The sequence below is a fragment of the Myotis myotis genome, unplaced genomic scaffold (genome assembly GCF_014108235.1).
Source record: "Myotis myotis isolate mMyoMyo1 unplaced genomic scaffold, mMyoMyo1.p scaffold_m19_p_1, whole genome shotgun sequence".
Classification (NCBI taxonomy): Eukaryota; Metazoa; Chordata; class Mammalia; order Chiroptera; family Vespertilionidae; genus Myotis; species Myotis myotis.
Window position 1 is genome coordinate 119,457,225 of NW_023416313.1, and position 27,996 is coordinate 119,485,220.

Below are 27,996 nucleotides of genomic sequence, written 5' to 3' on the forward strand. Positions count from 1 at the left end.
GAGTGTACTGATTCTCTGATGTCAGCCCTGAATGGTTTTAATTACTAAGTGAAAGTGATTGAGATACCAGGCACCGGTTTCCAACATCTTCTATTTCCATTTTTAGACCTAGACCCAGAATGGTTTCAAGAAACCAGAGGTCTGGATGGGGGGACCATTTTTGAGAGGACTCTGCCTTTTTTTCTTTTCTTAAAAGAAAAATACACACACACACACACACACACACACACACACTAGAGGCCTGGTGCACAAAAAATTTGTGCACTCGAGGGGCAGTCCCTCAGCCCGGCCTGCGCCCATTTGCAGTCCAGGACCCCTTGGGGGATGTCCACCTGTTGACTTAGGCCCACTCCCCGGGGGATCAGGCCTAAGCTTGCAGTCAGACATCCTTCTGGCAGCCAGGGAGTCCTCGGGGGATGTCCGACTAAAGGCTTAGGCCCCCAAGGGATTGGGCCTAAACTGTTAGTTGGACATTCTTAGTGCTGCCACGGAGGTGGGAGAGGCTCCTGCCACCACCTCTGCACTGGCCAGCCATGAGCCAGCTTCTGGCTGAGTGGCACTACTCCTCGGTCTGACCTAAACCCTAGAGATTAGTACTTCATTTTACAACTTTTTCTCGGTCTGAGCAGCAATCTCAGACCACACAGTCGGGTATGCAAGAAATGTTGCTTTCTTTATTGTTTAGTAACCAAACCTAACTTCACCTTCAGCCCCCATTCTGACAAGTGAAAAAACAAAAACAAAATATTATTTAACTTAGGTTCCCCACCCCCTTCTCTGGAGTTGTACTTCCATGTCAGACAGTTTATATCTCAGGCAGAGGTACCAAAACACTGAGCAGTGTCAAGGACATCTGGACCTCAGTCTTCTGTCTGGCCCCCACCCAGCTGCCCTTGACCCTCACCTCAGAGCTCAAGTCCATGCTGATCCCTGGTATATTCTCCTCATCTGGGCCTTGAGGCCTCGAGTCCAATTCGCTCTGTCCCTCCCTCCCTGCCACCTTCTCTCTATCACACAAAGAGGTATTGGGCTTTCTGGGGTGAGGTCCTCTGACACCTCCTCAGCCCTGTTGCACGGACACCATCTTGGTGCCTGGATCACGGCCACAACGCTGTGTGGCTGCTCTCAGACCCTTTGTCTCCTTGCTGCCTTAAGGAATGACTTAGCAGGAGAGGAGAGTCACAGTCCTTTTTACATGGCCGCCAACAAACACTCAGTGTTCCTTCCCTCTAGTTCTCCTTCTCCTCCTCACCCCAGTCCAGGCACGTCTATGTGCAGGGCAGGGGAGGGTGGGAAGCAGGGGTGTCTCTGACCCAGCATACAGGCTTCCAGATCCACTGCTCCCCCAGGAGGCCTTCCATGCTCTGGACCTCGACACCCAGAACCTGTCCCCTCTCAGCTGCAGGTCTTTGCCTGCAGTGGTCAAGTCTGTTTAGAGCAGTGGTTCTCAACCTTGGCTGCACATTAGAATCACCTGGAAATGTTTTTAAAATCCTGATTTCTGGGCCTCATCCTCCGGAAATGCTGTTTCTTTGTTACTAATGTTGTGGCCTCACCCCATAACAAAGAAACAGAATTTCCAGAGGATGAGGCCCAGAAATCAGGATTTTAAAAAGATTCCCAGGTGATTCTAATGTGCAGCCAAGGTTGAGAACCACTGGTTTAGAGGCTTGAAGTCAAGAAGTGCCTCTTTGTTCTCTGCTTTCTGGAGGTAGTCAGCGTGGAACATTCCTGCCCTGGATTGGGGAGGGGTCTCTGGGTGTTAAGAATACTAGGAGGGGGAGCACAGACTCCTCCGAGAGCTCCGAGATGGGAAAGGCAGCAACCCCTCACCTCTAACCCCAGGACATTTCTTTAGAAGCAGAAGCCTCGTCCCGTGCAGGGGCCTGTGCTGGCTGCCTCAGTTTCTCAGAGACAAAGAATTTGATGAACGTCTTTTCCCCACTGCAGTAGCTGCTTCATTTCTTCGTTCTCGCATTTTTCATTTTTTATTAGCTGCTAAATCGCCCCTATGGCTGCAAACCTGTTGTGCCTGACTCAGCCAGCGGGGGGGGGGGAGAGTGCGGGGGGGAGGGGGGCTATGGGAGCTGTGCAGGGACAGGGGAAGGGGGAGGGGGAACCAGCCTGCAGGGAGGGTCAGTGGTGCCTGCCGGGCTGTCTCAGAGGATGTGGCTTAGGTTAGGTCCTGTCCTTTGGTGACTTTAGGAGGGGAGGCCGTGTCCTCCGCTCCCCACATTGACTCAGGGGTGGTAGTTCTCCTTGCTCTCTGGCCTCATAACTCAGTGGATCATGGTGAGATGCGGCAGGCAGGCGGCTTCTGCGGCTGCACACGGGTGCTGGCCTGTGGCCCAGGAGCCGGATTCGGGTCCCAGACGGCAGGCAGGCGGCTTCTGGGGTCGCACACGGGGCCTGGATGGCGGCTCGCACCAGCTCTTGCTGTCCTCCCCTGCCTGCAGCATGCAAATTAGCCTCCATCTTTGTTGGTGGTTAATTGCATATCATGCTGATTAGCCAATGGGAGGTGTAGCGAAGGTACGGTCAATTACCATGTTTGTCTATTATTAGATAGGATATATAATTTATATATATATATATATATATATATATATATATATATATATATATATATATATACTAGTAGCCCGGTGCATGAAATTTGTGCACATTAAAAGGGAATTAATTGCCCTAACCGGTTTGGCTCAGTGGATAGAGCATCGGCCTGCGGACTCAAGAGTCCCAGGTTCGATTCTGGTCAAGGGCATGTACCTTGGCTGCGGGCACATCCCCAGTGGGGAGTATTCAGGAGTCAGCTGATTGATGTTTCTCTCTCATCAATGTTTCTAACTCTCTATCCCTCTCCCTTCCTCTCTGTAAAAAAAATCAATAAAATATATTTTTTTTAAAAAAGGGAATTAATTAGCAGAGATATTTTAATATGGCTGTTTGCCCTTTCTCTATAATAGAAGTGTGAGATATGAAAGGAAATTAGTAAAATATATATGAAAATAATATATAAATTTATTAATAAATAGTAACAAAAGGATATAACAACAACAGATGCATGATATGAAAACAACAAAAACATGATATGAAAACAACAGAAACATGATATAAAAACAACAGTGATGCAAACAATGACTGATAAAGTGATTAAACTTATTCTAATATCTCCCTGTACACCACATTAAGAGTGAAAACACTTTCAGAGTGCTGGACTAATTTCCCTTGTGATGAAGTATTTAGAACTTTAACTGTAACGTCACGTGCTCTTCAAACTCAAGAGAAAGCAAAGTATAACTGACCACATGCGAAAATGGGTTCAGGTAGGAATATGCCTACTCTGTAGAGTTTGTCCATGTGATTAATAGTCATCATAAATGCTGGCATCATGGGAAACCGTCATTGAAGCAATTTAAATGGGAGGCCAGTGTCAGATGGGTATAAATTAATTCTTGGAATCAGAACAACTTCTCCCTCTGCAGATCCTGTTAATACTTCAGCTTCGATAATGTTAGGTCGTAATCTTTTGATAATAAATCTGGTACCATTACAAAGACCCCATTTACTATTGAGATTTCTCAATAGCAAGATGATTGCACCCACTTTCAATTTTAATTTATGACATGGCATTCCCGAAGGAGTAATACTATTAAGAAATTCGATGGGAAAATTTTCCTTTTCAGCATCATCTGTGGAATCAATGGAATCATCACTTAAATATGTGTGAAAATCTCCATCGAGTATATCCAAAATTTCTTCATTTACTTTTTGAACATGCTCATTTTTTGGACAAAGAATTGCACGTTTAGATATATTTTTAATATTATCTATAGCAGTGGTCCTCAACCTTGGCTGCACATTAGAATCACCTGGTAATCTTTTAAAATCCTGATTCCTGGGCCTCATCCTCCAGAAATTGTTTCTTTGTATGGGGTGGGGCCACAACATTAGTAACAAAGAAACAGAATGTCCAGAGGATGAGGCCCGGAATCAGGATTTTAAAAAGATTCTCAGGTGAGTCTAGTGTGCAGCCGTGGTTGAAAACCATTGATCTATAGATATAGTATTTCCAAAGGTAGCTTCAATAATAGATTCATTACAAATCATTTCACTTCCATGCTCTGCTCCGAGGGCGGGTTCCTGCCTGAAAACTCACCCTGAGGGCCAGTTCCTGCCTGAAACCTCACCCTGAGGGCGGGTTCCTGCCTGAAACCTCACCCTCCAGGAAACAGCTGGGGGTGGGCGCAGCCGTTTCCAAGACAACCGCTGCAGGACTGACTTCCTTCTGGTTGGTCTCGGTTCTGGCCGTGATGTTACACCCAGAGTTTTTATATAAGTAGATATTTAATTAATTTCAGAGAGGAAGGGAGAGGGAGAGATAGAAACATCAATGATGAGAGAGAATCATTGATTGGCTGCCTTCTGGATGCCCCCCATTGGGGGCACATTGCACAACCCAGGCATGTGCCCTTAACTAGAATCGAACCTGGGACCCTTCTCTCCTCAGGGTGACACTCTATCCACCAAACCAAACCAGCTAGGGCTGCCTTATTTTCTTTACTTGATTAGTGAGTGAGCTGTTCAAAATACAAACTGTTGTGATAGTATATTGTTGGAGATATTTTAATAGAACTGTATAGAATTAAAAAAAAATTATATTGCTTTACTTCAGTTTGGAAATAGCTTTATTTTAGTCTTTTAAAAATATTTTCCTCCTTTCAATTCTTGTTTTTCTGTCCTTAAGGGTTTTATATGTTTACTAGAGCCCCAGTGCACAAAATTTGTGCACTGGTAGGGTCCCTAGCAGCTGCTGGCTGCCGGCTGCCAGCTAGGTACTCCCTCCCTTCCCCTGGCCACCTGCCACGGTCAGGGCTTCGCTCCCTTCCCTCAGCCGCCTGCCGCCACTGGCCTGGGCCTCCCTCCCTTCCCCCCGGCTGGCCACACCCCCTGGTTGAACTCCTGGAGGAACTCCTGGTTGAGGGGACAATTTGCATACTATGCTTTTATTATATAGGATATACATAAATCAAGAACTGGTTCTACAATTCTAGTTTCTTATACTAATAGGAGCAGTTATAATTTTTTACAGAAAAGGCCTTAAAATAAAACAGGTTCTAACCTCTTCTGTATTTGAAACTTAGTTTTGTTAGGTGCATCTGGAAGTGTACAGACAGAGTAGAGTGCATGTATGCTTTGTGCATTTTCCTTTAGTGATAACGTTTGACCCAACTATAGTATATCACAACCTGGGTATTGGCAATGATACAATTTACCAATTTTATTCAGATTTCTGATGTCTATGTGTATATATTCAGTTCTATACAATTTTATGACCTGCGTAGGTTCCTGTATCGAACACCACCAACCAAGATACTGAACAGATCCAATACCACAAGAATCCCACCTGGTACCATTTGGTACCCTTCTGTAGCTATATCCCTCTCTCTTCTATGCCTTTGCCCAGTTAACCTGGCAACCACTAATCTGTTCTCCATTTCTAAAATTTTGTCATTTAAAAATGTTTTATAAATTAAACCATGTGGTATATAACCTTTGGAGCTTGCTTTTTATTTATTTTTTTATTGTTGAGAGTAATACAGATGTTCCCCAATTCCTCCCCCACCTTCCTTAACTTCCTTCCTCTCATTCCTGCCCTACCCTGGGCCTTCACCATACTATTGTCTGTATCCATTGTCTCTGCATATGCGTATATAACTACTTTGGTTAATCTCTTCCCATCTCCTCCATCCTCCCACTGAGATATGTATCTGTGCCTCTGGACCTGTTTTGTTTGTCAGTTTATTATGTTCATTAGATTCCATATGTGAGTGAGATCATATGATATTTGTCTTTATCTGATTGGCTTATTTCACGCAGCATAATATTCTCCAGGTCCAATCCATGCTGTCCCAAAGGGTGAGAAATTCTTCTTTTTTACAAGTGCATTGTGAAAATGTACCAGTGTTTTTTTATCCACTCTTCTATTCATGGGCACTTGGGCTGGTTCCAGATCTTAGCTATTGTAAATAACACTGCTATAAACATAGGGGTTGCATATATATTCTTTATGTTTGGTGTTTCAGGATTCTTAGGATAGATTCCCAAAAGTGGAATCACTGGGTCATATGACAATTCCATTTTTAATTTTTTGTGGAAACTCCATACTGTTTTCCACAGTGGCTGCATTTCCACCAGCAATATACTAGGGTTCCTTTTTCTCCACATCCTTGCCAGCACATGTTGATTTATTGATGGTAGTCATTCTTGCAGGTGTGAGGTGATACCTCATTGTTGTTTTAATTTGCATCTCTCTGGTGACTAGTGATGTTGCGCATTTTTCATGTTTATTGGCATCTGTATGTCCTCTTTGGAGAATTGTCTATTGAGGTCACTCATCTTTTAATTGGATTGTCTGTTTTCCTGGTGTTGAGTTGTATGAGTTCTTTATATATTTTGGAAATTAACCCTATATCAAATATATCCTTGGTGAATATGTTTTCCCATATAGTGGGTTCCCTTTGCATTTTGAGGATGGTTTCTTTTACTGTGCAGTAGCTTTTTTTTATGTAATCCCATTTGTTTATTTTTTTTCCTTAGTTTATCTTGCCCTAGGACAGTGGTCGGCCAACTGCGGCTCACGAGCCACATGCGGCTCTTTGGCCCCTTGAGTGGGGCTCTTCCACAAAATACCGACTTCTCCACATGGGCTGCGAAGTTTCAGTCGCACTGTACATGTGCGCCCGCACGTGGTATTTTATGGAAGAGCCACACTCAAGGGGCCAAAGAGCTGCATGTGGCTCTCGAGCCGCAGTTTGCCGACCACTGCCCTAGGAGATGTATGGGAGATTTTGTTACATGAGATGTCTGAGATTTTACTGTCTATGTTTTCTTGTAGGATTTTTATGGTTTTTGTGCCTTACGTTTAAGTCTTTTATCTATTTTGACTTTTTTCTTGTGTATGGTATAAATTGGTGCTCTAATTTCATTTTATTGCATGTACCAATCCAATTTTCCCAGCACCATTTATTGAAGAGATTGTCTTGACTCCATTATTTGCTCTGGCCTCCTTTGCCAAATATTAATTGAGTGTAATGGCTTGGATCGATTTCGGAGGTCTCTATTATAATCTATTGATCTATATGCCTGTTCCTGGGCCAGTATCAGGCTGGTGTTTTTTACAAAAGCTTTGGAGTATAGTTTGGTATCTGGAATTGTGGTCCCTCCATCTTTCTTCTCCTTTTTCAAGATTACTGTGGTTATTCAGAGTCTTTTTTAGTTCCATATAATTTTTTGGAATATTTGTTCTAAATCTGTGAAATATGCTGATGGTATTTGAATAGGAATTGTGTTGAATCTATAGATTGCTTTGGGCAGTATGGACATTTTAATGATGTTAATTCTTACAATCCATGAACACAGAATATGCTTCCATTTGTTTGTATCTTCCTCTATTTCTTTTTTCCATGTCCTATAGTTTTCTTTCTTTCTTTTTAAATCTTTACTGCTGAAAGTATTACATATGTCCCCTCCCCCCCGCCTCCTTCCCCTGCCCAAGACCTTCGCCACCCTATTGTCTGTTTCCAAAGGTTATGCATATATGCATACAAATTCTTTGGTTGATCACCTCCTTCCCTCGCCTTCCTTCCGAGGTTCCGCACTCTGTTCCATGCTTCTGTGTTTCTGGATCCATTTCATCCATCAGTTTATTTTGTTATTTAGGTTCCACATATGAGTGAGATCATGTGCTACTTGTCTTTCTCTGGCTTGCTTATTTCACTTTGCATAATACACTCCAGGTCCCTCCATGCTGTCTCAAAGGGTAAGAGATTCTTCTTTTTTACTGTTGTGTAGTATTCCATGGTATGAATGTACCACAGCTTTTGTATACACACGTTTATTGATGGGCACTTGGGATATTTCCAGATCTTAGCTATTGTAAAATGTGCTGCTATGAACGTAGGGGTGCATACATACATTCTTTCTGACTGGTGCTTCAGGTTTCTTAGGATATATTCCTAGATGTGGGATCACTGGGTCAAATGGCAGTTCCATATTTAATTTTTTGAGGGAACTCCATACTGTTTTCCAAAATGGCGGCACCAGTTTTCATTCCCACCAGCAGTGTACTTGGGTTCCCTTTTCTCCACATCCTCTCCAGCACTTGTCATTTGCTGATTTGTTGATGGTAGCCATTCTGACAGGTTTGAGAAGATACCTCATTGTTGTTTTAATTTGCATCTCTCTGATGATCAGTGACTTTGAGTATTTTTCCATATGTTTCTTGGCCATCTGTATGTCCACTTTGGAGAAGTGTCTATTTAGGTTCTTTGCCCATTTTTTAAATCAGATTGTTTCTCTTCCTTTTGTTAAGTTGAATGAGTTCCTTATATATTTTGGATATTAGCCGTTTATCAGATGTATCATTGTCAAATATGTTCTCCCATAAGGTGGGCTCCTTTTTGTTTTGTTCATGGTTTCTTTTGCTGTGCATTAGCTTTTTATTTTGATGTAATCTCATTTGTTAATTTTCTCCTTAGTTTCTTTTGCTCTAGGACAGTGGTTCTCAACCTTCCTAATGCCACAACCCTTTAATACAGTTCCTCATGTTGTGGTGACCCCCAACCATAAAATTACTTTCATTGCTACTTCATAACTGTAATTTTGCTACTGTTATGAACCGTATTTTAATATATCATATGCAGGATGTATTTTCATTGTTACAAATTGAAGATAATTAAAGCATAGTGATTAATCACAAAAACAATATGTAATTATATATGTGTTTTCTAATGGTCTTAGGCGACCCCTGTGAAAGGGTTGTTCGACCCCCAAAAGGGTCGCGACCCGCAGGTTGAGAACCACTGCTCTAGGAGATGTATCCGTAAACACATTGCTACAAAAGATTTCTGACATTTTGCTGCCTATGGTTTCTTCTAGGATTTTTATGGTTTCCTGACTTAAATTGAAGTCTTTCATCCATTTTGAGTTTTATTATTGTGTATGGTGTAAGTTGGTGGTCTAGTTTCATTTTTGTGTGTGTATCTGTCCAGTTTTCCCAACACCATTTATTGAAGAGACTGTTTTTACTCCATTGTATGCTCCTGCCTCCTTGTCAAATATTAATTGAGTGTAATCGCTTGGGTTGATTTCTAGGGTCTCTTTCGTGTTCCATTGATCTATATGCCTGTTCTTGGGCCAATACCCAAGGCTGTTTTGATTACGGTGGCTTTGTAGTATAACTTGAATCTGGTATTATGATTCCTCCAAGTTTGTTCTTCTTTCTCAAGGTTGCTGCAGCTATTCTGGGTCTTCTTTGGTTCCATATAAATTTTTGGAGTGTTTGGTGTAGGTCTGTGAAATATGATGCTGGTATTTTAATAGGGATTGCATTGAATATGTAGATTGCTTTGGGTAATAAGGACATTTTAATGATGTTAATTCTACCGATCCACAAACACGGTATATTCTTCCACTTGTTTATATCTTCCTCTCTCTCTCTCTCTCTCTCTCTCTCTCTCTCTCTCTCTCTCTCTCTCTCTCTCTCTCTCTCTCTCTCTCTCTTCAATGTTCTGTAGTTTTCTGAGTACAAGTATTTTATAACTCATTGGTTTAAGTTTATTCCTAAGTATCTTATTTTTTGTTGCAATGGTAAATGGGATTGTTTGTTTAGTTTCTTCTTCTGAGAATTCATTATTGGTGTATAAAAAAAGCCATTGATTTTTGAGTGTTGATTTTGTATCCTGCTACACTGTCAAATTCATTTATTAAATCTAGTAGTTTTGTGGTGGAGTCTTTAGGGTTTTATGTGTACAATATCATGTCATCTGTGAATAATGACTGTCTTACTTCTACCATTCCAATTTGGATGCCTTTCATTTCTTTTTTTTATCCAATCACTGTGGCTAGGATTTCTAGTACTATGTTGAATAAGAGTGGTGAAAGTGGACATCCCTGTCTTGTTCTTGTTCTTACAGAAAATGGCTTTAGTTTTTTCCCATTGAGTATGATGTTAGTTGTAGGTTTGTCATATGTAGCCTTTATTATTTTGAGATGTGCTCTCTCTAGTCCCACTTTGCTGAGAGTTTTTATAAAAAATATGTGTTGGATTTTGTTGAATGCTCTGTCTGCATCTATTAGTATGATTATGTGATATTTGTCTTTCAGTTTGTTTATGTGATGTATCATGTTAATTGATTTGTGAACATTATACCAGCCTTGAATCCCTGGAATAAATCCCATGTGGTTATGGTGTATAATATTTTTAATACATTACTAGATCTGATTTGCTAATATTTTGTTGAGGATTTTAGCATGTATGTTTATCCGGGATATTGGCCTGTAATTCTCTTTGCTTGTAGTGTCTTTATCTGGTTTTGGAATTAGGATAATACTGGCCTCATAAAAAGAGCTTGGAAGTATTCCTTCCTTTTGGATTTTTGGAATAGTTTGAGGATGGTAGGTGTTAGTTCTTCTTTGAGTATTTAGTAAATCTCCCCTGTGAAGCTATCCAGACCCGGGCTTTTGTTTGCTGGGAGTTTTTTGGTTACTGCTTCTATTTCATAAGTTTTTATTGACCTAGTAAGATTTTCTGATTCTTTGTGATTCCGTTTTGGAAGATTGTATTTTTCTATGAATTTGTCCATTTTATCCACATTGTCCAGCTTCTTGTTGGCATATAGTTGCTCCTAGTATAATCTTACAATCTTTTGTATTTCTGTGGAGTCAGTGGTTACTTCTTCACTTTTTTTTCTGATTTCATTTATTTGAGTCTTCTGTTTTTGTTTCTTGATGAGTCTGGCTAAAGTTTCATCAATCTTGTTTGTCTTTTAAAAGAATCAGCTCTTGGTCTCATTGATTTTATGTGTTATTTTTTTAGTCTCCATGTCATTTATTAATGCTCCGATCTCTATTATTTTCCTTCCTTCTACTTTGGGCTTTTCTTGTTGTTCTCTTTCTGATTCTTTAAGTTGTAGGGTTAAATAGTTTATTGTTAATATTTCTTCTTCTTTTTCTTTTTTTGAGGCAGGCCTGTGATGTTACCTCAGAACTTCTCTATCAGGGCTGCTTTTGCAGTGTCCCAGAGATTTGGGGTTGTTGTGTGTTCATTTTCATTTGTTTCCAGGAAGTTTCTTTATTTATTTCTTGATCCCATTGGTAACTTATTTATTGTTTTTTTTTCAGTTTTTTTTATTGATTAAGTTATTACATATGCCGAAACCGGTTTGGCTCAGTGGATAGAGCGTCGGCCTGCGGACTGAGAGGTCCCGGGTTCGATTCCGGTCAAGGGCATGTACCTGGGTTGCGGGCATATCCCCTGTAGGAGATGTGCAGGAGGCAGCTGATCGATGATTCTCTCTCATCGATGTTTCTAACTCTCTATCTCTCTCCCTTCCTCTCTGTAAAAAATCAATAAAATATATTTAAAAAAAAAAAAAAAAAAAAAAGTTATTACATATGTGTCCTTATCCACACATTACCCCCCACCCCCCCCACTCATGCCCTCACCCTCCTGTTGTCTGTGTCCATTAGTTAGGACTACATGCTACCATATAAGTCCTTTGGTTGATCTCTCCCCCTAACACCCACCATCCCCTACCTTCCCTCTGAGGTTTGACGGTCTGATTGATGCTTCTCTGTCTCTGGATCTGTTTTTGTTCATCAGTTTATATTGTTCATTATATTCCACAAATGAGTGAGATCATGTGATATTTATATTTCTCTGACTGGCTTATTTCACTTACCATAATGCTCTCCAGTTCCATCCATGCTGTTGCAAATGGTAAGAACGCCTTTGTTTTTATCGCCCCATAGTATTCCATTGTGTAGATGTACCACTGTTTTTTAATCCACTCATCTACTGATGGGCCCTTAGGCTATTTCCAAATATTACCTATGGTGAATTGTGCTGCTATGAACATAGGGGTGCATATATCCTTTCTGATTGGTGTTTCTGGTTTCTTGGGATATATTCCTACAAGTGGGATCACAGGGTCAAATGGGAGTTCCATTTTTAGTTTTTTGAGGAAACTCCATACTGTTGTCCACAGTGGCTGCACCAGTCTGCATTCCCACCAGCAGTGCATGAGGGTTCCTTTTTCTCCACATCCTCTCCAGCACTTGTCGTTTGTTGATTTGTTGATGATTAGCCATTCTGACAGGTGTGAGATGGTACCGCATTGTTGTTTTGATTTGCATCTCTTGCATGATTAGTGACTTTGAACATGTTTTCATATGTCTTTTGGCCTTTCTTCTGTCTTCTTTCGAAAAGTATCTATTTAGTTCTGTTGCCCATTTTTTAATTGGGTTGTTTATCTTCATTTTGTTAAATTTTATGAGTTCCCTGTAAATGTTGGAGATTAAACCCTTATCGGAGATAACATTGGCAAATATGTTCTCCCATGCAGTGGGCTTTCTTTTTTTTTATTAATTTTTTTATTGCTTAAAGTATTACAAAGAGTATTATATATGTCTCCTTCTTTTTTCTCCCCTTGACCTTCCCCTAGCCTCCCATACCCCCCAGTGTCTTGTGTCCATTGGTTATGCTTATGTGCATGCATACAAGTCCTTTGGTTGATCTCTTACCCATCCCCTCTAACCCTCCCCGGCCTTCGCGCTGTAGTTTGACGTCTGTTCAATGTTGCTTTGCCTCTGTATCTATTTGTTCATCAGTGTATAATGGTCTTAATTATCCATAAATGAGTGAGATCATGTGGTATCTTTCTTTTATTGACTGGCTTATTTCATTTAGCATAATGCTCTCCAGTTCCATCCATGCTGTTGCAAATGGTAAGAATTCCTTCTTTTTTACAGCAGCATAGTATTCCATCGTATAGATGTACCACGGTTTTCTAATCCATTCATCTGCTGATGGGCACTTGGGCTGTTGCCAGATCTTAGCTATGGTAAATTGTGCTGCTATGAACATAGGGGTGCATATATCCTTTCTGTTTGGTGTTTCTGTTTTCTTGGGATATATTCCTAGAAGTGGGATCTGTAGCTGGACATTTATAAACAAGGATCTGAAGTCCTGCCAAGAAGAAGTGAATGTTCTATCAGGAGCACAGCGTGACTTGCAAGCGAGTCACGCTGGGTCAAGATTGCACACAATCTTGAGTTCCAGGAACATTTACCTCCCTGAGAAAGGCTAAGATTAAATAGTCGTGGATGTACAGCAGAAAGGGAGGGCACAGCTGCAAGTTGTCTTCAATAGGCTATTATAGTAATATAGAACAAAACAAGATTTAGTTGATTAACTGCTGACACACTAACCTAGTACCAAACCCCAATAAAAGCGATAGTGAGAGTGCAGAGTTTGCTAAATGCCTGAGCAATCTGTAGCCCTCGGTCCGGCATCAATCATCCTGTGTGCTTGTCTTACCTCTGTGTCTTCGGTTCATTAAACATCCCTCAACAGGGATCACTGGGTCAAATGGGAGTTGCATTTTTAACTTTTTGAGGAAACCCCATACTGTCTTCCATAGTGACTGCACCAGTCTGCATTCCCACAAGCAGTGCACGAGTGTTCCTTTTTCTCCACATCCTCTTCAGCACTTGTCGTTTGTTGATTTGTTGATTATAGCCATCCTAACAGGTGTGAGATGGTACCTAATTGTTGTTTTGATTTGCATCTCTCGAATGATTAGTGACTTTGAGCATGTTTTCATGTGTCTCTTGGATTTCTGAATGTCCTCTTTTGAAAAGTGTCTATTTAGGTCCTTTACCCATTTTTTGATTGGATTGTTTATCTTCCTTTTGTTAAGTTGTATGAGTTCCCTATAAATGTTGGAGATTAAACCCTTATCGGTGATAACATTGGCAAATATGTTCTCCCATGCAGTGGGATTTCTTGTTATTTAGTTGATGGCTTCTTTGGCTGTGCAGAATATTTTTATATTGAAGTAGTCCCATTTATTCATTTTCTCTTTAGTTTCCAATGCCCTAGGACAGGGATGGCAAACCTTTTGAGCTTGGTGTGTCAGCATTTTGAAAAACCCTAACTTAACTCTGGTGCCATGTCACATATAGAAATTTTTTGATATTTGCAACCATAGTAAAACAAATATTTATATTTTTGATATTTATTTTATATATGCCATTTAACAAAGAAAAATCAACCAAAGAAATGAGTTCGCGTGTCACCTCTGACACGCGTGTCATAGGTTCGCCATCACTGCCCTAGGAGCTATATCGGTGAAGACATTGCTTTGGCATATGTCTGAGATTTTGTTGCCTTTGGATTCCTCTAGTATTTTCATGGTTTCCTGTCTTACACTTAAGTCCTTTATCCATATAGAGTTTATTTTTGTGTATGGTGTAAGTTGGTGGTCTAGTTTCATTTTTTTGCATGTATCTGTCCAATTTTGCTAACACCATTTATTGAAGAGACTGTCTTGACTCCATTGCATGTTCTTTCCTCCTTTGTCAAATATTAATTGAGCATATTGGTTCAGGTCGATTTCTGGGGTCTCTATTCTATTCCATTGATCTATATGTCTGTTCTTTTGCCAGTACCAGGCAGTTTTGAAAACAGTGGCTTTGTAATACAGCTTGATATCTGGTATTGAGATCCCACCAACTTTGTTCTTCTTTCTCAGAATTGCTGCAGCTATTTGGGTCTTTTTTTATTCCAGGTGAATTTTTGGAGAGTTCGTTCTTTGTCTGTGAAATATGCAGTTGGTATTTTAATGGGAAGTGCATTGAATTTATAGATTGCTTTGGGTAGTATGGACATTTTAATGATGTTGATTCTACCAATCCAAGAACATGGTATGTTCTTCCATCTGTTTATGTCTTCCTCTATCTCTTTTTTCAATGTCCTGTAGTTTTCTGAGTAGAGGTCTTTTACCGCTTTAGTTAAATTTATTCCTAGGTATCTTAATTTTTTTGGTGCGATGGTAAATGGGATTGCTTTTTTAGTCTCTCTTTTTGTAAGTTCACTATTGGTGTATAGAAATGCCATAGTTTTTTGGTGTTAATTTTGTATCCTGCTACATTGCCAAATTCATTTATTATGTCTAATAGTTTTTTGATGAAGTCTTTAGGGTTTTTTTGTGTACAATATCATGTCATCAGCAAATAAGGACAATTTTACTTCTTTTCCAATTTGGATGCCTTTTATTTCTTCTTCTTGTCTAATTGCAGTGGCTAATACTTTCAGTACTATGTCGAACAGGAGTGGTGAGAGTGGGCATCCCTGTCTTGTTCCTGTTCGTAGGGGAAATGGTTTTAGTTTTGCCCATTGAGTATGATGTTGGCTTTTATTATGTTGAGGTATGACCCTTCTATTCTCACCTTGCTGAGAGTTTTTATCAAAAATGGTTGTTGAATTTTGTCAAATGCTTTTTCTGCATCAATTGATATGACTATGTGATTTTTATCTCTCAATTTGTTTATGTGATGTATCACATAACAAATTGATTTGTGGATATTGTACCATCCTTGGGTCCCCGGGATGCTTCCTAGTTGGTCATGGTGTATGATCTTTCTGATGTACTGCTGGATCCGATTTGCTAGAATTTTGTTGAGGATTTTGACATCTATGTTCATGAGGGATATTGGCCTATAATTCTCTTTCATTGTGTTGTCTTTACCTTGTTTTGGTATTAGGGTGATGCTGGCTTCATAAAATGAGCTTGGAAGTGTTCCTCTTGAATTTTTTGGAATAGTCTGAGGAGGATAGGTTTTATTTCTTCCTTGAATGTTTGGTAAAACTCCCCTGTGAAGCTGTCTGGCCCTGGGCTTTTGTTTGCTGGAAGCTTTTTGATGACTGCTTCAATTTCCTCCATAGTTACTGGCCTATTGAGACATTTAGATTCTTCCTGATTGAGTTTTGGAAGGTTGTAGTCTTCTAGGAATATGTACATTTCTTCCAGGTTGTCTAGTTTGTTGGAGTAGAGTTGTTCATAGTATGTTTTAACAATCATTTGTATTTCTGTGGGGTCTGTTGTTATTTCTCCTCTATCATTTCAGATTTTGTTTATTTGGGTCCTCTCTCTTTGCTTCTTGGTGAGCCTGGCTAGAGGTTCATCAATCTTGTTTATCCTTTCAAAAAACCACCTCTTGGTTTCATTTTTTTATGTTTATTTTTTTGGTGTTTAAGTCATTTATTTCTGCTATAATCTTTATTATCTCCTTCCTTCTCACTCTGGGCTTTTCTTGTTGCTCTCTTTTTAATTCTTTGAGATGTAGAGTTAGATGATTTACTACCATTTTTTTCTTGTTTTGTAAGGTAGGCCTGTAGAGCTATAAACTTCCCTCTCAGGACTGCTTTCATTGTGTCCCATAGCTTTTGGATTGTTGTGTTTTCATTGTCATTAGTTTTCAGGATGTTTTTAATTTCTTCTTTGATCTCATTGGTAACCTAATCAATATTTAATAACATGCTATTCACCTTGCAAGTGTTTTGAGTGTTTTGGGTTGTTTTTATTGTAGTTTATTGCTAATATTATTCCCTTGTGGTTTGAGAAGATGCTTGTTATGATTTCAATCTTCTTGAATTTGGTGAGACTTTGCTTTTGACCCATATGTAGTCTATTTTTGAAAATGTCCCAAGTGCACTTGGGAAGAACGTATATTCTGTGTCTTTGGGGTGAAATGTTCTGTGGATGTCAATTAAGTCCATCTGATCCAGTGAGTCATTCAGGATTGCTGTTTCTTTGCTGATTTTTTGTCTAGAGGATTTTTTCAGTGATGTCAGTGGTGTATTAAAGTCCCCTACTATGATTGTATTGTTGTTAATCTCTCCCTTGATATCTTCCAGGAGTATTTTTATGTATTTGGGTGCTCCTACATTGGGTGCATATATGTTTATCAGGGTTATATCCTCTTGTTGTATCGATCCCTTTAGTATTATGAAGTGGCCTTCCTTATCTCTTGTTATAGCCTTCACTTTGAGGTCTATTTTGTCCGATATAAGTATTGCTACCCCAGCTTTTTTTTCATTTCCATTTGCCTGAAAGATATTTTTTCCATCCCTTCACTTTCAGTCTGTGTGAGTCCCTTCTTCTGAGGTGGGTCTCTTGTAGACAGCATATATATGGGTCATGTTTTTTTATCCATTCAGCCACTCGGTGTCTTTTGATTGGAGCATTTAGTCCAATTACATTTCAAGTTATTATTGAAAGGTGCTTGTTTGTAGCCATTTCTATTTTTTGTGCCTGTTTTCTTTCTTAGCTTTTTTTTCTTCTTTTTACACCAGTGCCTTTAGCATTTCTTGCATTACTGGCTTGGTGGTGATAAACTCCCTTAGCCTTTTTTTGTCTGTGAAGCTTCTTATTTCCCCTTCAATTTTGAATGATAGTCTTGTAGGATAGAGTGTTCTTGGATTGAGTATCTTCCTTTGCATCTTTTTGTAAATTTCCATCCATTCTTTTCTGGCCTGATGTGTTTCTGTTGAGAAATCATTTGATAATCTAATGGGAGATCCCTTGTATGTAACTTTCCATCTCTCTCTTGCAGCTTTTAGATTCTCTCTTTGTCCTGAACATTTGCCATGGTAATTATGTGTCTTGGTGAGGGTCTTTTTGGGTTCATCTTGTTTGGGCCTCTCTGTGCTTGTGTGACTTTTTTCTTCCCCACCTTTGGGAAGTTTTCTGACTTTGTTTCTTTAAATAGGATTTCTAACTCTTTTTTCTCTTCCTGTTTTTCTGGCACCGCTATTATTCATATGTTGTTTCGTTTCATGTTGTCCCATAGCTCCCTTAGGCTCACCTCCTATCTTTTAATTTTTTTCTCCAATTGCAGTTCATTTTGGATGTATTTTCTTCCCTGTCTTCTAATTAACTAATTTGGTTCTCCTCTTCTCCTAGTCGACTTTTGAAACTTTCCATGGTGTTTTTTATTGCAGCTGTATCACTCTTCATTTCTTCTTGATTCTTACATAGGTTATTGATTTTTTTCATCCACTTCTTCTTGATTCTTACATAAGTTGTTGATTTTTTCCTCCATCCGGTTTATGCACTCTAGGACCCTTATTTTGAATTCTTTTTCTGACATGTTGCATGCCTCTGTTTTACTTAGCTGCTTTTCTGGCGATTCTTCCTTTTCTTTCCTTTGGGGGTTCTTTGTCTACCCATGTTTGATCTCACCGACAGATCTAGATTTTGAGTCATTTAGGGGCTGCTCCTTGGCTGGCAGTGACTTCTCGGGCTGGGGTTGCTCCTCGGGCGGTTGTGGTAGCAGCTGCTCCTCAATTGGAAGTATCTCCTCTGGTGGGTGCTGTTCACAGCCGTGGTGGCTCCTCTGGCCGGTGCGGGGAGGCTTCTCACATAGCTGCTGTTCCTCAGACAGAGGGTGTGCTGATCATGAGGCTACTGTTCCTTGGATGGGGGCAGGCTACACAGGCAGCTGCTACTCCTTGAACTGGGGCGGACTGCTCACGTGGCTGCTGTTCCTTGGATCAGGGCTGGATGCATGCTGCTGTTGTTTGTCTGATGTGGTGGGCTGCTTGTGGGGCTACTGCTCTTGGACATGTGCAGGTTGATTGCAAGGCTGCTGATCCTCGGACGGGTGGGCTGCTCGCGCGGCTGCTGCTCTTTGGACGGGTCAGGGTGCTCGCATTGTTGCTGCTCTTCGGATGGGGAAGTGGGCCGCTCACACAGCTGCTGCTCCTTGGACAGGGGAAGGCCACATGAGGGTGCTCCTCTGAGGCCGGGGGCAGGCTGCTTGCAGGGCTGATGCTCCTTAGACAGGAGCATCTGCTCACGTGTCTGCTGCTCACATGGTTGCAGTGCCCTAGACTAAAGCGTTGGGCTGGTCAGAGGGGAGCGTGCTTCAGAGCTCACAGGAACCTGTGCCCAGGGTGGCTGGAGACTCGGTGACTATGGGGCCACAGCCGAGGTAGAAGGTCCCTGGCATGGGTGGCTGTAGAGTCCCAGGTGTTACCTGAGGGCACCCTGGGTGGAGGTGAGGCTGGGCTTTCAGTTACATCAGCTCTCCCTTTGAAAAGGCGAGGACTCTGAAGAAGAGATGGCCTCCTAGTACTGTTTGCTTTGGTAGCAGAGGCTGCCTAGTTAGGCTAGCCCAGTTAGCCTGCCCCCGAAGGTCCTGCGGGGTCTAACTGTGCCTCATTCACACACACACACACACACACACACACTCCTCTTTTGCTCCCTCACTGCTGCCTTCTTCCTGCCTCTGTAGCTGGGTCTAGGGCAGCCGTGGGCAAACTACGGCCCGCGAGCTGGATCCGGCCCGTTTTAAATGAATAAAACTAAAAAAAAAAAGACCATACCCTTTTATGTTAATGATGTTTACTTTGAATTTATATTAGTTCACACAAACACTCCATCCATACTTTTGTTCCGGCCCTCCGGTCCAGTTTAAGAACCCATTGTGGCCCTTGAGTCAAAAAGTTTGCCCACCCCTGGTCTAGGGTGTAATTGACCCGTTCGTTAATGAGGTTTCCTCTCCAGGTGTCTGGTTATATGGCTTGCTCTCTATCACTTTAGCCAGACAGGATAAAATTCACCTTAACAAGACATGACCCAAAGGGAAGAAAGCATGATGTACTCACGACACCGATAGCCCCAATATAAGTGACCACCTGAGAAAAGAGAATTAGGAGAGAGAAAAGAGAGCACAAATGATATCTAAGAGAGAAAAAAAAAGACAGGAGAGAAAAGAAAAAGGAGACTGTATATATATATAGATATATATAGATATCTATATAGATATATATAGATATCTATATATATCTATATATATATATAGAAAGAGAGAGAGAGAGAGAGAGAGAGAGAGAGAGAAAGAAAACCACAGAACCAATAGATAAACCAAACAAATACAAACACCAAACACCCAGTAAAGAGGGTGGGGGCAAAATCTGTCGAGGCTGAGCTGATACACAGGAAATAAGGTTAAGAATTGGATAAATATGGGGAGGACCTCAATTCAGTATAGAGGAAGTAGAAAAGGGATGAGTGGATAAGAAGAGACAGAAGGGGAACAAAATAATATATTTACAAAAAATTTGATTTAAAAAATGGTATAAAAATAGAAAATAGAAAGTAAAAATAAAATAAAATTTAATGATGAAAAAATAATGTGAAAAGAAGTAGAAAATAAAGCAACAAACAAAAAAGGAAAACAAAAAAGCAAAAAAAAGAAAACAAAGAAAAAAGCAAAAAAAAAAAAGCTAACAAAATAATAATAAAAAAATAAAAATGAAAAATTGAAATGTCATTTCTTTGGCTGGCTTAAGATCCCAGTTTTCTGAAATATCAGTGATTTTTTTTTTTCTGTTGCTGGGACTGAAGGCCTCTCTATAGGCCAGACCCTGTTAACTCCCAGGGACTAGTCAGATTTTTTTAATCCTTTGTACCATTTAGGGTGGAATCTGGGTGTGGCTGTATTCCTTGCCTGGACACTGGAGGGAGGGGTTATATTTTCAGGAGAAAATGGCTGCCCAGATCCTGGGCTCAGTCATGACTCAGCACTCAACTTGCTGCCACCTCTCCTGGACCCCCTTCTCTCCCAAGCCTCTCCCCAGATTCCACTCGTCCACACCTTTTCCTGCTCCTCAGCACAGGTGAGTGTCTGTATCTGAATTGTCCTATGAACAGGGTTCAGTGGAAAAAAAAAACAAAAACAAAAAAACGCCGGCTGCAAAAACGGGGAAGACTGAGTCTCTGTGAGATCCTTTTTTACCAGCACTGCTTGGTCTGGTCAGCTCTTCAGGCTGCCCCTCTGGGCTCAATCTTCCGTAATTACAGAACCCAGATCTCCAATCCCCCGGCGCCAACAGTCCTGCGGATCTCCTTTCCCCAGTCAGAGGCTGTGCCTGTACAAAGGGACACGGCTGGGTGCCACGCGGTTTAGCTCTGACCCTCTGGGTTCAGAGATCTGGCAAACTTTCCTGCCCAGATCCCTGGTTTTTACCTTTCCAGGGGAACTCTGCCCTTCCTGGCTGCAAACTGTCTCACCAGCTGAGTCTCCTTCGCCAATTCAGGGTGGATGTTATTCATTTCAGCTGCTCATTCTCTTTGCTCTGGGACAATCCTTGGGATGCATCTGCCAATTCCGCCGACATCTTGTCCCCTCCAGTGGGCTTTCTTGTTATTTTGTTGATGGTTTCTTTTGCTGTACAAAAGCTTTTTATTTTGATGTAGTCCCATTTGTTTATTTTCTCTTTAGTTTCCATTGCCCTAGGAGCAGTATCAGTGAACAAATTGCTTCGGCATATGTCTGAGGTTTTGGTGCCTTTGGATTCCTCTAGTATTTTTATGGTTTCGCGTCTTATGATTAAGTCCTTTATCCATTTTGAGTTTATTTTTGTATGGTGTAAGTTGGTGGTCTAATTTCATTTTTTTGCATCTATCTGTCCAATTTTCCCAACACCATTTATTGAAGAGGCTGTCTTGACTCCATTGTATGTTCTTGCCTTCTTTGTCAAACATTAATTGAGCATAGTGGTTTGGGTCGATTTCTGGGTTCTCTGTTCTCTTTCATTGATCTACTAGAGGCCGGGTGCACCAAAATTTGTGCACTCGGGCAGGGGGCGTCCGTCAGCCCGGCCTGTGCCCTCTTGCAGTCTGGGGCCCCTCGGGGGATGACCACCTGCTGGCTTAGGCTTGCTCTCCGGGGGATTGGGCCTAAGCTGGCAGTCAGACATCCCTATGGCAGCCTGAGAGCCCTTGGGGTAATGTCCACTTGCCAGTGGGGAGCAGGCCTAAGCTGAAGTCAGACATCCTTAGCACTGTTGAGGAGGTGGGAGAGGCTCCCACCACCACCACTGTACTGGCAGCCATCAGCCTGGCTTGTGGGGGAACAGAGCTCCCCCTGTGGGAGCTCATAAACCACTAGGGGGAAGCTCCTACATTGAGCGTCTGCCCCCTGGTGGTCAGTGTCTGTCATAGTGACCAGTCATACCCAGTCATTCTGCTATTAGGGTCAATTTGCATATTACCCTTTCATTATATAGGATAGAGGCCTGGTGCATGGGTGGGGGCCTGCTGGTTTGCCCTGAAGGGTGTCCCGGATCAGGGTGGGGGTCCCGCTGGGGTGCCTGGCCAGCCTGGGTGAGGGGCTGGGGGCCGTTTTCAGACTGGCCACACCTTTCAGGGTGGGGCTCCCTGCTGGAGTGCCTGGCCAGCCTGGATGAGGGGCTAAGAGCCATTTTCAGGCTGGCCAGACTCCCTTCAGTGAGGGGCGTCCTGCTGGGGTGGCTGGCCAGTCTGGGTGAGGGGCTGATGGCTGTTTTCAGGCTGGCCACAGCCCCTTCAGGGTGGCGGTCCCTCCTGGGGTCCCTGGCCAGCCTGGGTGAGGGGCTGATGGCTTTGTGCAAGCTGGCTACAGCCCCCAGCCACCCAAGCTCCCAGTGGAGACTGGCTGGAAGCATGTATCTGGGATTTATTTAGCTTCTATAATTGAAACTTTGTAGCCTTGAGCAGAGCCCACAGCCAGCCAGAGAAGGCAGGAAGCTTGGCTTCCTCCATCGCTGGGCAACCAAGTCTCCTGCTTGCTTGATGAAGTCTTTCAGGTTTTCTATGTATAGTATCATGTCATCTGCGAATAAGGACAATTTCACTTCTTCTTTTCCAATTTGGATGCCTTTCACTTCTTCTTCTTATCTGATCACAATGGCTAGTACTTCCAGTACTATGTCAAACAGGAGTGCTGAGAGTGGGCATCCCTGTCTTGTTCCTGTTCTTAGGGGAAATGGTTTTAGTTTTTGCCCATTGAGTATGATGTTGGCTGTGGGTTTGTCATATATGGCTTTTATTATGTTGAGGTATGATCCTTCTATTCCATGTTGCTGAGCGTTTTTATCAAGAAAGTGTGTTGGATTTTGTCAAATGCTTTTTCTGCATCAATTGATATGACTATGTGATTTTTATCTCTCAATTTGTTTATGTGATGTATCTTGTTTATTGATTTGCAGATATTGTACCATCCTTGCTTCCCTGGGATACTTCCTAGTTGGTCATGGTGTATGATCTTTCTGATGTACTGCTGGATCCGATTTGCTAGAATTTTGACATCTATGTTCATGAGGGATATTGGCCTGTAATTCTCTTTCATTGTGTTGTCTTTACCTGGTTTTGGTATTAGGGTGATGCTGGCTTCATAGAATGTGCTTGGAAGTGTTCCTTCCTCTTGAATTTTTGGAATAGTCTGAGGAGGATAGGTTTTAGTTCTTCCTTGAATGTTGAGTAAAACTCCCCTGTGAAGCCGTCTGGCCCTGTGCTTTTGTTTGCTGGAAGCTTTTTTTTTTTTTTAATTAAATCTTTATTGTTCAGATTATTACATTTGTTCCTCTTTTTTCCCCCCATAACTCCCCTCCTCCCAGTTCCCGCCCCACCCTCCGCCCTCACTCCCCACCCACTGTTCTCATCCATAGGTGCACGATATTTGTCCAGTCTCTTCCCGCATCTCCCACACCCCTTCCCCCCCCCCAAGAATAGTCAGTCCATTCCCTTTCTATGTCCCTGATTCTATTATGATCACCAGATTATTTATTCACTTGATTCTTAGATTCACTTGTTGATAGATGCATGTTTGTTGTTCATAATTAGTATCTTTACCTTTTTCTTCTTCTTCCTCTTCTTAAAGGATACCTTTCAGCATTTCATATAATACCGGTTTGGTGGTGATGAACTCCTTTAGCTTTTCCTTATCTGTGAAGCTCTTTATCTGACCTTCAATTCTGAATGATAGCTTTGCTGGATAAAGTAATCTTGGTTGTAGGTTCTTGGTATTCATCGCTTTGAATATTTCTTGCCATTCCCTTCTGGCCTGTAAAGTTTCTGTTGAGAAATCAGCAGACAGTCGTATGGGTATTCCCTTGTAGGTAACTGAGTTTCTTTCTCTTGCTGCTTTTAAGATTCTCTCTTTGTCTTTTGCTCTTGGCATTTTAATGATGATGTGTCTTGGTGTGGTCCTCTTTGGATTCCTTTTGTTTGGGGTTCTCTGCGCTTCCTGGACCTGTAAGACTATTTCTTTCACCAGGTAGGGGAAGTTTTCTGTCATTATTTCTTCAAATAGGTTTTCAATATCTTGCTCTCTCTCATCTTCTGATACCCCTATAATTCTGATGTTGGTATGCTTGAAGCTGTACCAGAGGCTCCTTACACTATCTTCGTATTTTCGGATTCTTTTTTCATTTTGCTTTTCTGGTTGGGTGTTTTTTGCTTCTTCGCATTTCAAATCTTTGCCTTGATCCTTGCGCTCCTCTGGTCTGCTGTTGGGAGTCTGTATAGTATTCGTTATTTCAGTCCGTGTATGCTTAATTTCTAGTTGGTTCTTTATCATAACATCGAGGGTCTCATTAGATTTTTTGAGGATCTCACTGCATTTATCGGCGGCTTCTAGACAGTTCTTGAGAGACCTTAAAAGTGTGGTTCTGAACTCAGTATCATCCATTGACAGTTTTGTCCTGTTTCTTTGTCTCCGCATTTTTTATGCTTTCTTGGTGCACCCCCTAGTGGTCTTTGTGCGCAGTCTTGTTGTAGTTAAGCCTTGATTGTTGTCAGCAATACCGGGGGTGATTTGACCTCCAGGCTAACTGGCTATGAGAGTCCCAACTGGAAGCTTTTTGATGACTTCTTCAATTTCTTCCATAGTTATTGGCCTATTGAGATGTTTAAAATCTTTCTGATTGAGTTTTGGAAGGTTGTATTTTTCTAGGAATATGTCCATTTCCTCCACGTTGTCTAGTTTGTTGGAGTAGAGTTGTCCATAGTATTTTTTAACAATCCTATGTATTTCTGTTGGGTCTGTTGTTATTTCTCTTCTTTCATTTCTGAGTTCGTTTATTTGGGTCCTCTCTCTTTACTTCTTGGTGAGCCTGGCTGGAGGTTCATCAATCTTATTTATCTTTTCAAAGAACCAGCTCTTCATTTCATTGATCATTTATATTATTTTTTTGGTCTCTATGTCATTTATTTCTGCTCTGATCTTTATTATAGCCTTCCTTCTGGATACTGTAGGCTTTTCCTGTTGCTCTCTTTCTAATTTTTTGAGTTGTATTGAGATGAATTATTACCTTTTTTTTCCTTGTTTTTTAAGGTAGGCTTTCATAGCTATAAACTTTCCTCTCAGGACTGCTTTCATGTGTCCCTAGATTTTGGATTGTTGTGTTTTTATTGTCATTAGTTTCCAGGATGTTTTTAATTTCTTCTTTGATCTCTTTGGTAACCCAATCATTGTTTAATAGAATACTTCTCAACTTACAAGTGTTTGAATATTTGGGGTTGTTTTTATTGTAGTTTATTTCTAATATGCCATTTTGATAGGAGAAAATGCTTGATATGATTTCAATCTTCTTGAATTTGGTGAGACTTTGCTTGTTACCCAGTATGTGGTCTATTTTTGAGATTTTCCCATGTGCACTTGAGAAGAACGTATATTCTATGGCTTTGGGGTGAAATGTTCTGAATATGTCAATTAAGTCTATTTGATTTAGTGCAGTGATGGCGAACCTTTTGAGTTTGGTGTGTCAAAATTTTGAAAAACCCTAACTTAACTCTGGTGCCATGTCACATATAGAACTATTCATAATTTTTTTTTGATATTTGCAACCATAGTAAAAAAAGACATATTTTTGATATTAATTTTATATATTTAAATGCCATTGAACAACGAAAAATGAACCAAAAATATCTATAAAATGAACAAAAACAGAAAAGCAATGTACATTTAGGAAAAAATATAAAAACAATGATAATCAAATGGTACAAAAACTAGAAATTAGTGACTTTTTTGGTGCTGAAGTTTGTCTGCTAATTCTTCGATTGCAGGTTCATACTCGGTGCACTTCAAGGCTAAGCAAGCGCCACTAACTTCATCTGTTAGCCGGTTTCTTTTGTTCATTTTAATATTATTTAATGCTGAGAACAAAGTCTCACAAAAATATGTTGATGAAAAAATTATTAGCAAAGCCATTACTAGATTTTTAAAAAAATACATTTTATTGATTTTTTACAGAGAGGAAGGGAGAGGGATAGAGAGTTAGAAACATCGATGAGAGAGAAGCATCTATCAGCTGCCTCCTGCACACCCCCTACTGTGGATGTGCCCGCAACCAGTGTACATGCCCTTGACCGGAATCCAATCTGGGACCCTTCAGTCCGCAGTCCGACGCTCTATCCAGTGAGCCAAACCAGCTAGGGCTCACTAGATTTTTTATGTCACTAAAAGTGTCAGGTACTCTGTTCCAAGCACTCAAAATTTCTTGTTTGTAGTTGCACTCTTCATTAGTCAAACGATGTCATTCCAGATTTTCAAGTTTCTACCTTAAGTCGACAAACACATGAGTCCAAATGCTACCTTCTAAATCTGCAAGTTGCATCTCTAAATCATCAATTTGCATCCATTGGAAATCGTTTAATTCCAAAGTACTGGAAGCAACTACATCCGGATACTTAATTATTTTAATGGTCTGTTTGAGGCTTCTAAATTGGTCGAATCTTTCACTGAACTGTTCAAATAACGAGTTTAGTATATTCTGGTACATAAGTATGGACTCCATTACACTCATTGTAGTGGCCTTCTCGAAATACTTTATTATCCGAGGAAAATACTTATAAGTTTTAGTTTCAATATCTTGCTTGAAAATTTTAAGTTTTGGAGAGCCAAGATGGTGGCAAAAGGTATAAACCTGTACATGCTGCCCCCCACAACAACATTAAAACTACAAGTATAAGACAAAGTAGCTATCATCCAGAACCATAGGAAAGATGGCCGAGTGGAAGTTCTACAACTAGAAAGAAAGAAAAAAGCTCATTGAGACCGGTTAGGAGGTGCAGAGGTGCCAAGAACAGAGGTAGGAAGGCGCGCGCGAGGCGGATGCACCTGGGTGCATAGTTTTTTTCAATCGGAAGGGGTTATAAGCTCTCAAATGCACTGAACTCATTTATGGCAAGACTCTGGGGTTCCAGATTCCTATGGGGAGAAACTGGACTATCTTGCAGCGGTTTGGAAAGCGAGGGTGGTTTTCTCGCAGAGCTTCTCGCAGGGATCATTGTTGCTGTGTGGGCGTGGGACTCGGGGATGCAGAGGGACTCGGGACGCAGTGACGCGGAGTGGTGGAGACGGCTGACAATAGCCATTGCTGTTTGTTCCACCTTGCTGATTTTCTGAGTCCCCGCCCCACTCAGTTTACATCTCCACCCAAGCTGTGCCCAGCTGCACAAAAGAATCACCTGCGCTTTTTCAGCCTAACCTAACAAATTGCAGCTGGGTTAGAGAGCTCCAATACTTCCAAACCCCAAACAAAGAGGAGAAATCTGCTGATATCGCTGTAGGTCCTGCTGGGTGGATTCACACAGTGGTTGACTTAGAGATCCAGGAGCCAGGGTAACCCTGGCCAGATACCAGTTTCAACTCCTCACATCCATAAGGGACACACTCAAGAAGCAGACTCAGTGAGCACCAAAGCCCCACTGAAGCAAGTACTACCCCATAAGGTTGTCTCCAGCACAGCAGTTCTTCCACTGTAGACACAGCGGGTCCTCGCAGTCAGCCAAAAATGTGGAGACAAAGAAACATGTCACAAATGAAAGAAATGGAGGAAAGCAAACTAATGGAGGACATAGAGTTCAAAACCACAGTTATAAGGCTACTCAAGAACCTCCTACGAACCTCCGAGGAACTTAGTGAGACCTTCAAGTATCTTAATGAAAATGCCAAAAAACTGGGAAAGGACCAGTGCGAAATTAAACAAACACTGCCTGAAATTAAAAATAATATACAGAGATCCAACCACAGACTAGAGGATCCCAAGAATCAAGTCAAAGATTTGAAATACAAAGAAGCAAAAAACACCCAACCGGAATAGCAAAACGAAAAAAGAATCCAAAAATATGAAGATAGTTAAGGACCCTCTGGGACAACTTCAAACGTACCAACATCCAAATTATCGGGGTGCCAGAAGAAGAGAGAGAGCAAGATCCTGAAAGCCTATTAGAAGAAATCATGACAGAAAACTTCCCCTACCTGATGAAAGAAATAGACTTACAAGTCCAGGAAGTGAAGAGAACCACAAATAAGAGGAATTCA

At 41.2% G+C, this 27,996-nt stretch overlaps 1 protein-coding gene across 3 annotated transcripts in view; it reads left to right on the forward strand.

The window, feature by feature from the left end:
• The window catches only part of TSPAN3 (tetraspanin 3), a 58,826-nt gene that overhangs the window by 17,966 nt on the left and 12,864 nt on the right, over positions 1-27,996 (forward strand). The window contains exon 7 of one of the 3 annotated variants that reach the window (XM_036349924.1): positions 5,343-5,550. The exons of the other annotated variants lie outside the window; for them this stretch is intronic. Coding sequence (XP_036205817.1) covers positions 5,343-5,468 — 126 coding nt within the window. The 3' untranslated portion in view covers positions 5,469-5,550. Of the gene's footprint in view, positions 1-5,342; positions 5,551-27,996 lie in introns of those variants that run through there. 3 annotated transcript variants of the gene reach the window in all.